The sequence below is a fragment of the Rhopalosiphum maidis genome, chromosome 2 (genome assembly GCF_003676215.2).
Source record: "Rhopalosiphum maidis isolate BTI-1 chromosome 2, ASM367621v3, whole genome shotgun sequence".
Classification (NCBI taxonomy): Eukaryota; Metazoa; Arthropoda; class Insecta; order Hemiptera; family Aphididae; genus Rhopalosiphum; species Rhopalosiphum maidis.
The window spans coordinates 50,594,050-50,610,056 of NC_040878.1; the positions used below are offsets into that span (position 1 = coordinate 50,594,050).

Below are 16,007 nucleotides of genomic sequence, written 5' to 3' on the forward strand. Positions count from 1 at the left end.
CTTTTCTATAGGAATTACAACAACTTATTTTTAAACATGAATTTTTAACCCGCTAATTTTTGTAGGACCAGTGACTAGTCGTGTTAGATCAAAAATAATCATTAACCTTTGGACTGTTTGAGGCCAACATACCCGCAGTTACAATTGTGTGTAATGAGTAGTAACCTTTAATAATAGTGAATTGATCTATTTCTAGACTTAAAAGTAAGAACATTATCTGTGATTTTATAGGAGTCTTATTAAAATTTTAATTTTTAAGTGAGTTATGAGAATTTTTAAATTGTATTATTTTTCTTAATCATAATTTTAACACATAACTTTTTAAAAAATTAAGAGGATATATGGTTTATAATTAAATTTCTGTTTTCAATATAACAATGTTGTAAATACATTTTTAACACTTAATATGTACAAGTTATAAGTATGTGAAGTAGTCTTTGTAATCAATGGTAGTATTATACTTGAAAAATAATCATAACTGCTTTAAAATTAAAATATCTTAAAGAATATCAAAAAGTATTATACAATAATATGGATATTTGATGATATCCGATTAATATACAATCCACTCCAATATTTAAACTGACAAAACTTAATGTTCACTGTTGAACATAAATTTGTGGCACCTTCTTGGAAACGGATATATTTTTTTGAATAAAATTAGCATTTGACATGGAATAGTAATTTTTTATTCAATAGTATAAGATAAATTTGATTTAATATACTATTTAGTATTATTATTTAATGTAAATTAAGTCTAATATTAAAATAAATAAGTTATATAGGTACATAAAATAGGTAAAAACACATTATTGTGTACATTAATAATTTTTATTGCATTATATAATGTAATAATGGTTTTAATTAAAATAAAACTTCTTAATTTAAAGATTTTAACATTTATATTATAACTATACAAGCAATCACAGTTTAGTGGCAGAATGATACAAAATAAACCCTAATTGGTTTGGATAAAAATGAACATAAAAAGTACAGTATATGATCAACAATCAACATATTAGAAGCTGTTTAATACAATATTAATAATATATATTATATTATTAATATAATATAATATAATATTTTATTATTATTATTATTTTATTATTATTATTATTATTATTATATTATTATATTTATATTAACAATATTAATTTAAAGAAATACTTTTAATTGTAAAATCATTTTGCTTTTGACACTGACTTGATCTCTCCAAATTTAATACCATAAATTACTAATATCATTCTTTTAATTATCATATTTTTTCATTTTCAATATAAATAAATTCTTCTCAGTAATTATACTTAATAATTAGGTATATAATAAGCATAACTTTATAAAAAAAAATACATGCATACATTTAAATAGTTTATAAGCTAAATAAATTACATTGCATACATTTTAATTATTATAATAACTAATAATAAGTTTAAAATGAACATGTAGAATAAGATCATATTTTCCCATGTCATGCAAAATCCTATTTGATCATAAGCTTTAGCAGCCAGCCAGTTGATATTATGTGCTTAGTGTATTAATTTAACAAGAAAAAGAAAATATCTAAAGTATTTCTAGGTCACAGTGTCTTATTTCAGGGAATTTTGATCTTAGTTGCCATTCTATTCTATCAATCTCTCCACCAATCATGTCGATTATATTTTCACTATGTTTCAATAAAAATGCTTCAGCACAGTCTGCATTTTCAATACCCTTTACTTCTGCCATCAATGCTTCAGGATCAAGTCTATCAAGGTATTGTTTAGCCAATTCTCTTCCATCAAAATCCAATTCAGCTTTATATCTAATCAAACTGTTTCCCATATCAATGCCTTTGACATCGTGAATAGCCCTTATCATGACATCAGATTCTAATTCAGCATTAATTTTGTTTAAATATGTCAAACTAATAGAACGGCCGACTATAGCTGATGTGTTAGTATAAATAATGAAGGAAGCAACTGTGCCCAAAATGCCACCAACTAGTAATGATCCAACAGCATCTGGTATAGGGGTATTTAAGTATGAAGTTAATGACATACATACAGCGGCGACTCCAATAGATAATACAGCAGCACAATCTTCTAATAACACAACATTGACAGTTGGATCATGACCTCGTAACACATATTGTAAGAAAGAAATCTTTGATTCTTTGGAACATTTTTTAATATTATTGATAGCAACTGCTAATGTTGCTCCTTCAGATATAAATGAGCCACCAAGTACGAAATATGCCCAAAATAGAGAATCTAATGGTTCAGCATGAATAAGTCCTGTTACACCGTGGTAAATAGAGAGTCCAGAGCCAATACAGAATATTCCTACTCCAGATATTAAAGAAGCAACATATTTCATATTTGAATACCCATACGGATGATACGAATCTGCTATTTGTACCGATTTATAAATACCAAATGCAAGAATGACTTGATTAATTGTATCAGCCATTGAATGTATACATTCTGAAAACATGCTGTGGCTTCCAGTATAAAACCAAGCCAAACCTTTGAAAATTGTATTCATACCATTTATGAAAACAGCTGTCAAGACAACACGACCAGAGTCACCGAATAGTCCTGATGACTTTTGTGTTTTGAGATCATTTTTATTTAGAGTCTGTCGACGGTTATTTCTTCTATGTGCTTTAATTGTGAACATTGTTTGTTGTTTTTTTTTTCTCTCAATTTCTCTCTTAATTAATTGAGTTACCAAACCTTCCTGAGACCCCCAAACTTCAGATGCTTTGGCTACAACATCTTTTCGCCAATAAACATTTATTGGGGGTTCATCATCAAAAGGAGATCGCCGTTTAATAGTTTTAAGGCCTTCTAGATCAGTCGATTTCAACATGAACTCGGTCATTGCACGACGAGCAGTAATATAATTTCTATCAACAGATTTTTCAGGTCTTTGGACTTTGTCGATATTTTTTTCAAAACTTACTTTATCTAACACAGTTTTAACTGGAACACTTTTCAATAATGGGTCTTTTTCTTCTGATTTTGCTTTTACATCATCATTGCCATCGTCATTAATGGAAGAAAAACATCGAATTGGCCATAATTGGTTTTTTGCAATAGAAATCTCATGAGTTTGGTATCGAGTAACATACCGCGATAACTTGCGAATTAATATAGCATCACTTTTCATAGATGCTATGATGCATTTGCAAGGCACTCCAAGATTTTTGTAGAACAGCGTCATTTTATTCCTAAAATAAAAGATAATAAAATTATAATAAATTTCAAACATTAATCAAAATAGTATAAATTTCTTATTGCTCTTATAATTTTCTAAATATATATTAATGTACTTTATAAATATATAATTGTAGTAATTAGGCAAGGTAAGTTATAGTGTTTTTCCATTTTTTTGATAAATAACTTTCTTAAATAAATATTGGATAACTAAAAAAATACCTTCAACTAATCTATTTACGTTACACATTGAAATTAGCTTTGATAAATGAAATATTAGGTAAAACATTAGGAAAATTCATGATTATTCTTAATATTATATTTTTTTTGTAAGATAATTTAAAATTATCTTCAGTAATTTCCAAACTAGTTTTCATTAAACAAAGATGCAACTACAATTATAATCTTTAAAATATTCAATTAGTATTAAGGTATACATCATACAATTATTTTGTAAATTGTTAATTTAAAAACTTGAACAAACATTTAAATTATTAATTCCTTTACAGATAGTATATAATATAAAATCATTTTACTTACCTAATTTATACTTTTTGTAACAAAATATAGCTTTTGATAGACGTTGTTTTAGGTTTCCAAGGTAGACCAATATTCCTCCAAGGAGATTATCTACAACAAAATAAAGTATTACATTGTGTAATAATACTTATAGAAGTAAGAAAATTCTTAATATAAGCACAAAAATTTATTTCATAACTTTAGAAAAAAAAATGTAATGTATTATACTATAAATAATAAAACTGACTGTTTGGAATAAAAAAAAAAAATGAGAAAGTTAAAATGTCAACAAATGTATAACTATTCTAGCCAAATATGATTAAATAATACATACTTATCATTAATGTTTTATTTTATATTCATATACTTTGACTCAAGTATACATGAATTATTTATGATGATAAATAGGTAAATAATATAATATATAAATATTGAATAATAATTAGAAAAATGTTTAAACTCTATTAATAAATAAAAATAATTCTAAAATTTATCACTTAATAATAATAATTTACTGTAGATATTATTCATACGTGAACGACAAGATCAATATTTAAATTGTTATTAAATTATAAAAAATGTACAAAAGAAATAGTTAAGTCACAGCATTACAGCAGTGTAAGGTAAATATTTTTATACATTTGCTTTATAAAAAATCTATATATTTCTAAATAAATAAAATTGCTGCAGATTTAGAAGAATCATAATTAATAAAATACTAATATGGAATGTGTTATTAGAAATAGTATGCTAACATGAGATAAGTAAAAAGTAAGCAACTGAAAAAATTCTTTTTATTTAAAAATGATTATTTCATTCAACAATAATATCTTTCAGGTAGTCATAAAGACTATAATATGGAGTAGACTAATAGATACAATTAGGTACAGTATGCTCACAAAAACATAAAAAATAAACCAAAATAATATGTATTATTTATTATGTAACATATAATATGATTTACTTACCAATATGTATGATAAGCTAAGTTATCATAGTCTCGAGATTCTCTCGTCTTGTTTGTATAGTGTACTAAACATGCCAATTGTGAAGTTTTGTAGTACAAATATCACCGACCTTCGTTCTCGTAAACATTATGACGGCCAACAATTGGTACTTGGCCGACCGCCGCGTTATTATATTATAAAAATTTCGAAACGAAACGATTAAAACCGAACTGCAATTAGCGTACCTATTGAGCAAATTTCTTACATTTCAACTTTCTCGTTCGATAGTCACTGATTCACGTCTTCTCTGCAGCTCTTTTCAAACACTTAAAACACTGAATCAGTCGTGAATCCGATGTTCATTGCCCTACGATGATGATAATAAAAACTATAAAAACATTATTGTTATCAAACGACGATAAGAATGTTTTCGTTTTGTCCCATAGAGTCGTGATTAGGACCGGTAACCATAAAAATAATATACGATCACAGTTATCTATTGTCCCACACGCCTACGACGTCGCATTGGATTGTTTTGAATTTTAACGGTTTACGACCACCGCTACTCATACTGGAGCGCTGTGCCTGTATCTTACCTACCGAGGGCGTGCACGAGAACCACTCTAACACCCGAGTACCCACCGACAAGTGACATAAACACGCTCCAGAACACCGGTTTACCGTGACCTATTGTGCTTTGCTGTAGATACTCTTGTTTGTTTTTCGTCGCGTCCGCTCTCCGGTTTCCTGTGGTTCCGATTAATTTTTTTTATCCCTTTTCCAACGCAAGTGTTCCGAAGGAGGATACCGTCCAGCAGTGTCCCGAAACAGACGGAGATACAGATTTCTGTGGTCATGATGCGCCGGCGGTTGAGTTTCATCGGCAGTGGCGAGTGTTGCGAACCGGGCGCGCTCACCGAGTGCATCGTCGAGTCCGACATCCAGCGGCAGATACGCGACAGGTTCGACGAAGAGTGTCCGTACTCGTTGACTAGGAAGTCGGTACGGAACAGCCCTCGGGCCCGGAACTGCAACTCGCAAGTATGGCAGGTGGCTGTCAACACGGTGGCCAAGAAGCGCGACACGCTGAGGCGTAGCGTCAGCTCGGTGTTCAGGTCCATGAACAAACTCAGGACTGGATTCAAAGTGGCCGCTCAGGTATATCGTGGGGTAGTGGTGATATGATTGGTATTTTTAAAATGTCATTACATTTTACGGCCACGGTTGGTCGTATTAAACGACGTTTATAAAATCATATGCGTTATTAAAATACGTAAAATAAAAATAGTTAATGTCTAGCAATACGAGGCGATTCATTGATTTAAATTTAACTAATTTTTTTACTATCATTTAAAATTTACATAGGTACATATTTTACAATTATAAAAATTATCTGATTTAATTAAATTTAAGTATTTTTGAGTTTAAAAACTATTGCTTAAATTATTAAACACGTTTTTTTGTCATTTTTAAAAAAAAAAAACTTTCAACCCTAGTTTTTTAATATCAGAGTGACATTACTGTAATATTTCATTAGGTTATTAGAACTATACCGTTAACTTAATTCAATACTTCATTACTATTAATTGAATACCATAGGACTCGCATTATGTGTTTGCTGTGCTTGCTGTTATACTACAAAAACTTTATTTCTACTACCATTGTTTGATCAAACTTGATTATGTTTCAGAAATTACGACCATCGACTAGACGTCGCTTCAAATTGGACGAGTCACCTTTGACTCCCAACACACCTAGAACACGGTCCAAGTGTTTGTTGGGCAGAACACCTACCAAGATGTATAGTCCTTTTGCTATTGATACGCCACCGTCGTTGCGTAGACGATTTGCTTATAGAAGAAATAAAAATATTGAAACTGAAAGGTAATTTATCATGTAAATAAATTGATAAAAATTGTGTATCCCTAACACTTAATATAACCTTATTTTATATATACTTATTCAGCGAGTTGATCTTATATACAGATATTTAACATTGCAACTTTGAAGATTTATTTGCTCAAGTATCATTTATTAATTTTATGTTAGCATTAATTAAAATGTCACTTGATTATCTATTTAAAACTTTTTATTCAGAATAGTAAACTAAAAAATTTTATTCAAATTTCAATACTTAATTTGGGTGCAAGTATTTAGTTTTACGTTTTTCTACATTTTACATGAAATATTCTTTTCAAAATATAAAACTATACAAATGTATAAATTAAATTGATTATTTTTACAGATATGCTTGTAATATTTTTTAATTGTACTAATTCACATATTTTATTGTTTACAGTAATAAATCAGTGAATGGGAAAAGTGAATCTAACAGTTATGGAATAACAAATAATGAAAATAAGCAACCAAACATTAATTCAAATAAAAAAGATGAAAATTACGGAAGCTTAATTTAAGTATTAATTGCTTAAGAGTACTGCACACTATTGTATTTTTTGCAGAAAACTTATTAAAAGTATACTGTTTTTGTATACTGGCTATGTTGTTTTTGCATAACACATTTTACGTATTATTTTTGTATTATCTATTTTAATTTTTAAATATTTAAATTAATGTTCCTTTTCAATATAATTAGAAAACATGGTAATTATATTTTCTTTTTTTCGTATACATATAATTTATTTGTTTCAAATATTTACTATTATAGTTGTTTTCTTTTTTGGTAACTAATAAATATTTTGACAAATTATTTGTTATATAGAAATTAATATTGTTGTGTCCACTTTTAATATTTATTAATAGACTCTTAAACATTTGATTAAAATTTATCATGTAATAATTTCATAACGCAAGTGTGTAATTCAATGTCAACCATATTTTGATCTTATTTCATAATTCATTCATGAATTTAATAAATAATAACAGTACAGAATGATTAAAGAACCATTCTATCTTATTTCGTAATATTTTGTGATGGACAATATCACATTACTTTACTTTCAAAACAACTATTAGTACCATTATAATTTGTTTAAAGTATATTTTATGTATTTGAAAAGACAACAATTTTTTTTATGTAGCTATTAAATATTTATTTTAATACATTACTATGCGACAGTTTTATACTTCACATGTTTCAATATATTTTATTTGATTTTCATGTAACATTAAAAATAAAGATAATATTGTATATTTATAATAAATTACGAATAATATTAATAATCACTATAGATTCTTTTCCAAACCAATATATTTTAGAATGGAAATTTAATCAATCTGTAATTGCTTAAATGTGCCATTCATATCTAACTCATCTGTTTTTGTATGTTCTGGTCGTCTTGACAAGTCGGCCTTTGGTCGTGCTTCCAGCCATTCTTTGTTAGCCATCAAAAGGTCCAACATATCCTCTGAAAGGAAAAATATCATTTTTGATTATCAATATAGATAAAAGTTTCTATTACACAGATACCTATACAAAATTATATAATTGTATGATCTGTGAACCTATATATTGCTCGAAACATAAGTACCCGCTGTTGACATAGGCACTCAAGCATTATATGTACCTACTACATATTAAAATTTGGTATACCTCACCTTCATATTTTTCGAGATTTCCACCTGTACCGCCATATATGTCTGGCAATACGTCTTTTGGGATATACTGGTACAAATCTTCCAGTGAATCATGTACAAAAATCTATATAATAAAATAAATAGACAATGATGTAATATCTTAATTTTTTTTATTATGTAAACATAAAAAAATTTTACTATTTAAGTATTAAAAGTGGTAAGAGTATTTTATGTTTTTGTGAAAAGTATAAACAATTAATGATAAGTTGGTACAAGCAAACTAAGTAGTTTGTTTATTGTAAACCTGTAAATATTAAGTACAAATAATAGAAGTGGATAATGGTTATATAATATGCTAGGAAGATTTTAGGTGCTTTAGAAACGTTTTTGATTTACTGATATTTCAATAATACACCATTATAGTCTTACAGACTTATAGTTATCCAAACTTACTCTGTCTCTGATTTTGTTCGACACAAATAGCTTGAAGAACGTGATGAGGCGGCTCATGAACTTAGGCGGGTTTATGTAGTGAACAGTTTTCACTCGCAGCGGAAACGAATCCTGTAAACGGAAAATAATCCTGTTTATACATGATATAACATATAAATAATAAAAATATTATGATTTTTTTCCTAATATTTTGGGCTGACCAGGCGGGGACACTCGTTCGCTTGGAAAGTTAAAAATTTAAATCGAAAATATTCTTCAACTTTGTATATGTCAGACCACCCAGGAACTCGGGTAGACCACAAGTGAATTTTCATATTTTTTGAAGGGTATAATTTTCCAGACATTAAGAAAAAAAGTGTCCAGTAAAAATGTATACCTATTATTTGTATAACTATATTGGTTATTATAATAATATCCAATATAATAAACGCGAATATACTCACGATGCAACATCTCAATAGATTTTTTGTTAAGGTCGGCGTAAAGGCCATGAATTGAGCTAGTCGGATATGCTTCAAGTCGTACAGGATGATGTTGCCGTACATGGGCTCCAATTTCAGTTGCAAATCAAGAATAGCGATGGATACTTGACAAAACAGCATAACGTCATATTTGTCATCGTCCGACGATGGTCGGGTCGTAGTACAGAAAATTCGGTTACCCTCCGGTGTTAGTTTTGGGAACAGACATACGGATCTGTAAAAGTGTAAAACAATCGGTAATTATTATCATTCATATAAAGGTAGTTCGTAGGTATATACAAGATCAGCGCTGAATTTAGCCGTGGCACTATATGAATCTCGTATATTCGTATGTATTTATACCTAGCTTTTAAATAAAACAAATACTTGACATACTATTACATAGGTAGTACGAGTAGGACTATATAGGAGTAGTGCGTATATTAAATAATTTGTATAGACGTAAGTCGGTAATAAATTTCAAATATGATGCAGGTGGGGGAGAGTTAGAATTCAGTCGGCTAACTATCTCATTTAACAATTATCGAGAAATTAAAAAAATAATTTTTCGATAATAGCTATGAATAATTTTCAATCATTGGATGTTCATAGATTAATGCGATGAACAAAATTTAATAATTTGGTTGCAAATTTTACATGCACCTAAATATTGAGCACCAAAAATTTAAGAAATTGAGTTAAGTCATTAAACATCAACCCATAAGTAGATACTAACTATGATTAATTTTATTTTAATGTTGTGGTTTTAAATTACAAATTCTTCGTTTAGAATTTAGACGACAATGGGTCAGCGTTAGCATTCTAATTCCAAATTTTAATCAATAGATAAAATAGCTTGTAGTATATTAATAATTTTAAACAGGTATTATAATTTATTGTGTAAATATATAATAAGGAATAGTAATCTGTATTAAGTTAGTATTTACCCTTGTTTAGTAGCTTCTTTTAGCTGTTCTCTAGTAAAAGAGCCAAAAAATTCTGGAAATTCTGCTCGTGCTAAGAAATATGATTCAATAACTTGCTTTGATCTTTGCAAATTATACTTGCATCCCGTTATAAAATGTGCTAACCATTTTCTATCTGCAATTTAAATACATTTAGGTATGCGATTAGATATGTTTTTTTTTTTATAATAATTTTATACATCTGTAATAAAAATTATTATTATTATAGTAATACCTAATAGTAACAATTTATTATAGTAAATATATATTATATTTATATACCAATAGCTAATAGTGCATAATTTTTAATAAAATAATTACCTACTAATTTCTGTTCAATTAGTAATTACTACCAAAATAATTATTATAAGGTATATTAAAACTATTATTATAATTTAAAATTAAAGTATCTATAGGTATTTATATAGATAGTTAGTGAAAATTATAATATTTTTTATTCATATATATCATAATAATATAAATTTATGTTACAACTTACTAGTTACTAGTTTACTAAGTTAATCGTAGGTAGATGTTCAAAAATATCTTCAAGTGTGGAAATTGGGAGGGGGATAGGGAGTAAGAAATTCTTATAACTTGTAGCTTTTAAAACTTTTTTAGTATTTTATATAGGTATTTAATTAGTATGTAATTGAATAAACTGTTTCTGATGAGTGATAACAATTAAACCATTTAAAATTATTAATAATAAAATTGTTTATGTTAGATGTTAAATGGTATTTTTTTTTACTAATTTATTATTAATAATATCCAAATTAAGTTATTCAATTTTAATACATTTTTACTATATTCCGTTGTATTATTATTGTCTATGTGGTTATAATTTTCTATCCATAACATTTGACGTCCTACACTCATACCCACATATATTTTTCGTGTAACTAACGCATAAATAGCACATTTTACATTCAGTGTAATCTATTCTACTTAGTTGTTTTTAATTGTTTTTTTTTGTTGGAATTAGAATATAATTTGAACAGCTGTTATCAAATGTAAATGCAAGAATATTATTTAGGGCCCTTTAGGATTTTTTAATATATTAATTTTAAAACAAGTTATAAATATTTTAAATTTATAAATTTGTAAATATTATTTATACTATAATCAATGGTAATATGAGTATTATAAAATTTGATATATGCTGTGCATTAAGATGGGGTCACAAGGACAACACATAAAGTAGATATGACTTGTTTTGGGAATGATGAATTAATGAATCCATTAATTCATCATAAATACGAAATAATTAACCATAAATCATAGTATACTCATTTACTCATTTAGCATAATATAGCAAACAAGTAATGTGTATAGACTGTAGGTATTACAAATATTATAATAAAATTATTTATGATTTTTATTTGCTAACCGGAAATATTCTTGTAAATTGTAGTAGGTATTAAACCCATAAATGCACAAATCATTATTCAAGCCTCAAGGTATTCATATATTATATTAAATTCGTGCAAAAATTGTCGTTGTACCTATACCATAGCGATAGGAAGGTACATACTCCTATTATACCGGTATGATAGTATATATATATATATATATACTATATAATATTACAAATATTGTCGTTGACCTTATAGTTATTGTTTAGTCCTAGAAATCACTTTTTTCCTTCAACTAATTTTAATAATTGATATTTCTTAGACGAGGACTTGAAATATATATTTAAATAAAATAATATTTAGCAAAATATATTTTAATAAGCAAAATCCCACGGGGTAAAAACACCCACTCAATAGACAATAACTCTTATAATATTTGTACCTATGTAGGACAAACTGGATAATATACTCTATTATTGTGTCCTAATGCTTAGACATAAATTTAATTCTATATTCAAATAATGTAAACATATAAATGTAATATGTTTTACCCTATAGGTAATATACGTATTATAATATACTCAATCACAGTACTGCGATGTACAATATACAAATATATAGTTAATAAATCAAACCATAATGATTTAATTTGTACAATAAATGAATATTTATTATTTATTTTCATTAATTTAATAATCTAATAGTTATTATACTTTATGCTATTGTATAATTTAGTAATTTATAAAAAATACCAAAACGGTATTAAATCCGTTAATAAGTATAAAATAAAATATATTGTCATTTATCACAGTGACATTAGTATTTTTTTATTACATTACTTATTTAAAATAAATTATAATTCTATAAGTAGTATAAGTAATGACTTTAATAATAAATAATTATTATATGTTTATATTTTTTATTATATCTAGGTGGGAATTAAATGGCAACTAAGTATATTTATTATTGCCATTTTATCAAGGTTATTTTTGTTTATATTAATTATAAGAAATATTGAACGCAGAAAACTAGATATAGGTTTATATACCTACAGCTAAAAAGTATACCTAGGTACTTACTTTTTAATCAAGGAAATATAATCCTGTAAAACGTGTTTCATGTGTTTGTTAGTGCAGTTACAATTAATGCATATATAGCAAGTTCAAACTCAAAAGATTACAATATTGTTAGTATATTATCTATAGTATAGCTAGTATATAATGTACCTACCTATTGACTATTATAATTTATAATATAATATAAGTATAATAATTTATTTAGATAATAACAAAAACGAATAGCTCATGAGTAGGTATAAAAATATAATCATACCGGTATGTTTTCATCGTTATTTATGTTATTATTATTTTTTATTTAAACTTTAAATTGTAAGTGCAATTGGAACATAAATATTTTATGTACTTAATACTATACTAATAGTACTAAAATATTGTTAATGTGTTGACTTTTAACAAAATTCAAAACTGTTTAATATTTTAAGCTCGCAGTAAAAGTTAATAGATTTATCACGTATTTTATGGTAAATTGATGAAAAATATTATTATCTTATATATAAAGTTGTAACCATACAAAGAATTTATGCATATTTAAACTAAAGTTGTACACTTGTACTTTTCCACCCTATGTTTTGTAGTATATTTTCCAAATCCTAAGATACCTAATATATTTGTGTAAAGTCATTATTGAGTTAATATATTTTACTACTTATTAGGTAGGTACACATTATTAGTTATTAATTAGTACCTTAGATATCTATTTAATATTTATTTATATTACCTTGTTGGTATTAATATTAGTGTAGTTGTGTTAATGTATAATATATTCAATATTGTATAATAGAAACAGAAAGCCAAGTAAACTTTTAAGTTTTATTTTTTTTTTTTAATGTAGTGATAATAATTTTAAAAAAAACACGTTTTTATAATAAGTATAAATAATAAAGTATTTTGAATTTGAAATTTGAAATTTAACTAGGTATATAGGTAACTAAAAAAGTTTTGGAATATGAAAGTACCATAACAATAATACAGTATTATTGCTTTTAAGAAATCTAAATACAATAATAATTCTTCGACGCTATGATAAAATCGTTGGTTGACTAAGTTTAATTGATCGAATCTTGATATTTATCAAGCCATCTAGGTATGTATAAACACATACGTTATATATAAAAAAAAAAATCAAAAACCAATTTTGTGCTGACACGAATATATAGTAGGTTAAATACTGCGGTATTTAATAAAACGCCCTTGAAAAATGCAGACTTGAAATTTATATTTTATAACTATTTTAAATTCTGTTGTGTTCGTTTTTATTTTCGCGAAACTATATATTACCCCGGAAACTATCAAGTGTCTGGAGATCAAGGTATCCCACTTTAGTAGTTTAGTAGTGTGGGCATTTTATTTCATTTTTTAATATGTATAGTACTATGCATTATGTCTACCTACACCAGCTACACCACAGCCGTTCAACTAATATACAGCGTGGAATTATATTGTATATGGACCTCCCTCCTATAAGTCTATACGTCTATGGTTATATCCAAGGGCGCCCATATGTCAAAACCTAGGGGGCGACAATTATAAAATAAAATTGTTTTCATGGCATATAAATATATTTATATACATAGTACATGTACCTATATATATATGTAACTGATTGATCTGCATACCTAATGGCTAATAATATTGTATTACGATTTACGACGTAAGATTATAATCAATTAACAAAGTACGAGTATGAGTATGTACATCATGTAGTATTATTATTAGAAAAAATAATTTATTATTCATTAAATAACAAAAATTTTTCTAGGGGGGGTGATATGTGCACCCCTTTAATAGGCGCTCTTGGTTATATCTACACATATATCACGATGATATGATAGATATAATACATAATCATAAAATACTGATGCATATATGATGTTTGATTCTGTGCATGAGTTCCTCGTAATTTTGTATTCCATTGTGATTAACTAAATACTTTACAATATTATTATAAACCTAAATAAATTTCAAAATAATCGATTGTAACCAACTTAAATGATTTTCAAACATTTATTAAATATCTAAGTTATTTTAGTTATGTATAAAAAAAATGGTGAACAATAATAGGTATAATAAGATTTGTATGTGTGTTTAGTGTGTATTATTAAGTGTCAGGTTAGAATATCCTCAATTTTTTTAAAGCCTTAGATATTGAAAATTGTATGACTTGATGCGATTGTTTTTCTCAGTTTTTTTTTTAGTTATTACTGAATAGTGACTGTAATAATTAATAAACTAAATGTATAAAAATGACGACCTTTCTTTAAATTAAATTTTAGATTTATAGATTCATTTTTTAATCCGTCGTATATTTAACTACACGATAATTAAGTTCCTATTAAAAAAACTGTAGTACTGTACTACCCGCTTTTTGCTGTTTATTAATTAAGATTAAAATGTGCTAAGAGACGAAGTTGTGTACACATTTTAAAAAGTTTAAATACATTTATTTTATTTAAGCTCCATATTTTTATAGTCGAGTAGGAACTGCACATATCATGTATTTTTTTACTGCACTCTAAAATAAGTGTCTTGCATAACATTATCATGATATTTCTTAGTTTTAGCAACAATATTATTTTATTAATATGTTTAGACATATGTAGTTAATATTTTCTCATAATATAGATAAACTGTATTAATACTTAATAGGTATTTCCACTATCTCATAGAGTCGTACAGTCATAGCCTTTAAGCCTATTTTAATGATGTAATTTAATATAAAGGTACCTAAAACTAAGTTATTATAACTCACCAGTAATATTAGGTAAATGTGGTTGTTTGGTCAACCATTCCATGAGTTGAGTGACATCTTCTTCAAGTTTGTATAATGGTTGATAGAAATCTTCATTCTTTATGAATTCGATTTGAGTTTCGTTTGGTGGTATGAGATACATATTGTGTTAGAAAAAATATTATGTTATGAAAAATTTATTTATTTTTTAATTGCTTAAGTAGCAGATCAAATGGCGTCACGTTGAATACTGTGGTTAAAAGACAATATAATATATAATATATAGCGCGTATGTTTTAAAAACATTCAACTATATTTTATATATATATATATATATATATACATATAGTCACATAGACTCGTCAACCTTCTCACTGATTCTGGTTTTATTTTCTTCCACTAAAATAGTTAATATAGGTACCTGTTATTGTCGATCTATATGACTATATATAAAAAGCCAAGACTGGTCACTACTGGAGAAGGGCGCGTGTGCTGTGCATTCATTGTTCGTAATTCAAAACTCAAGTATTATGCTACATGTTCCTATGTTCGAATTGATAAAAAAATAGCCAAAAAAGTTCTATTGTAGAACCTTTTGTTTATGTATCAATGTTCGTGAACCAGTCATATTTCATTCCGAATTGAGAAAAATAGAATCTGTATTCAGTATAAAAATAAATAAATTAAAACCGAGAAGTTTTTTGAACGTCCAACTACCACATCATCAGTGGTTTATCTTATACGTATTATATACATAAATATTGCA

The 16,007-nt window shown here is 26.7% G+C and overlaps 3 protein-coding genes across 3 annotated transcripts; 1 reads left to right on the top strand and 2 right to left on the bottom strand.

Moving 5' to 3' along the window:
- Nucleotides 1-1,192: 1,192 nt before the first annotated feature.
- On the bottom strand, nucleotides 1,193-5,115 carry LOC113552029 (zinc transporter 9). Its single transcript, XM_026954683.1, has 3 exons — nucleotides 4,685-5,115; nucleotides 3,738-3,827; nucleotides 1,193-3,211 (listed from the first exon to the last, which is right to left on the bottom strand). Exon 3 carries the CDS (start codon nucleotides 3,202-3,204, stop codon nucleotides 1,561-1,563), a length of 1,644 nt encoding a protein of 547 aa, XP_026810484.1. The 5' UTR covers nucleotides 3,205-3,211; nucleotides 3,738-3,827; nucleotides 4,685-5,115; the 3' UTR covers nucleotides 1,193-1,560.
- A 116-nt stretch (nucleotides 5,116-5,231) lies between these two features.
- On the top strand, nucleotides 5,232-7,266 carry LOC113552030. Its single transcript, XM_026954684.1, has 3 exons — nucleotides 5,232-5,821; nucleotides 6,354-6,547; nucleotides 6,963-7,266. The coding sequence occupies exons 1-3, from the start codon at nucleotides 5,519-5,521 to the stop codon at nucleotides 7,078-7,080; spliced, it is 615 nt and encodes a 204-aa protein (XP_026810485.1). The 5' UTR covers nucleotides 5,232-5,518; the 3' UTR covers nucleotides 7,081-7,266.
- A 453-nt stretch (nucleotides 7,267-7,719) lies between these two features.
- On the bottom strand, nucleotides 7,720-15,503 carry LOC113552031 (alpha-tocopherol transfer protein-like). The gene is made up of 6 exons (XM_026954685.1): nucleotides 15,263-15,503; nucleotides 10,062-10,215; nucleotides 9,097-9,349; nucleotides 8,654-8,764; nucleotides 8,222-8,324; nucleotides 7,720-8,031 (listed from the first exon to the last, which is right to left on the bottom strand). The coding sequence occupies exons 1-6, from the start codon at nucleotides 15,402-15,404 to the stop codon at nucleotides 7,892-7,894; spliced, it is 903 nt and encodes a 300-aa protein (XP_026810486.1). The 5' UTR covers nucleotides 15,405-15,503; the 3' UTR covers nucleotides 7,720-7,891.
- Between the last annotated feature and the right edge of the window lie 504 nt (nucleotides 15,504-16,007).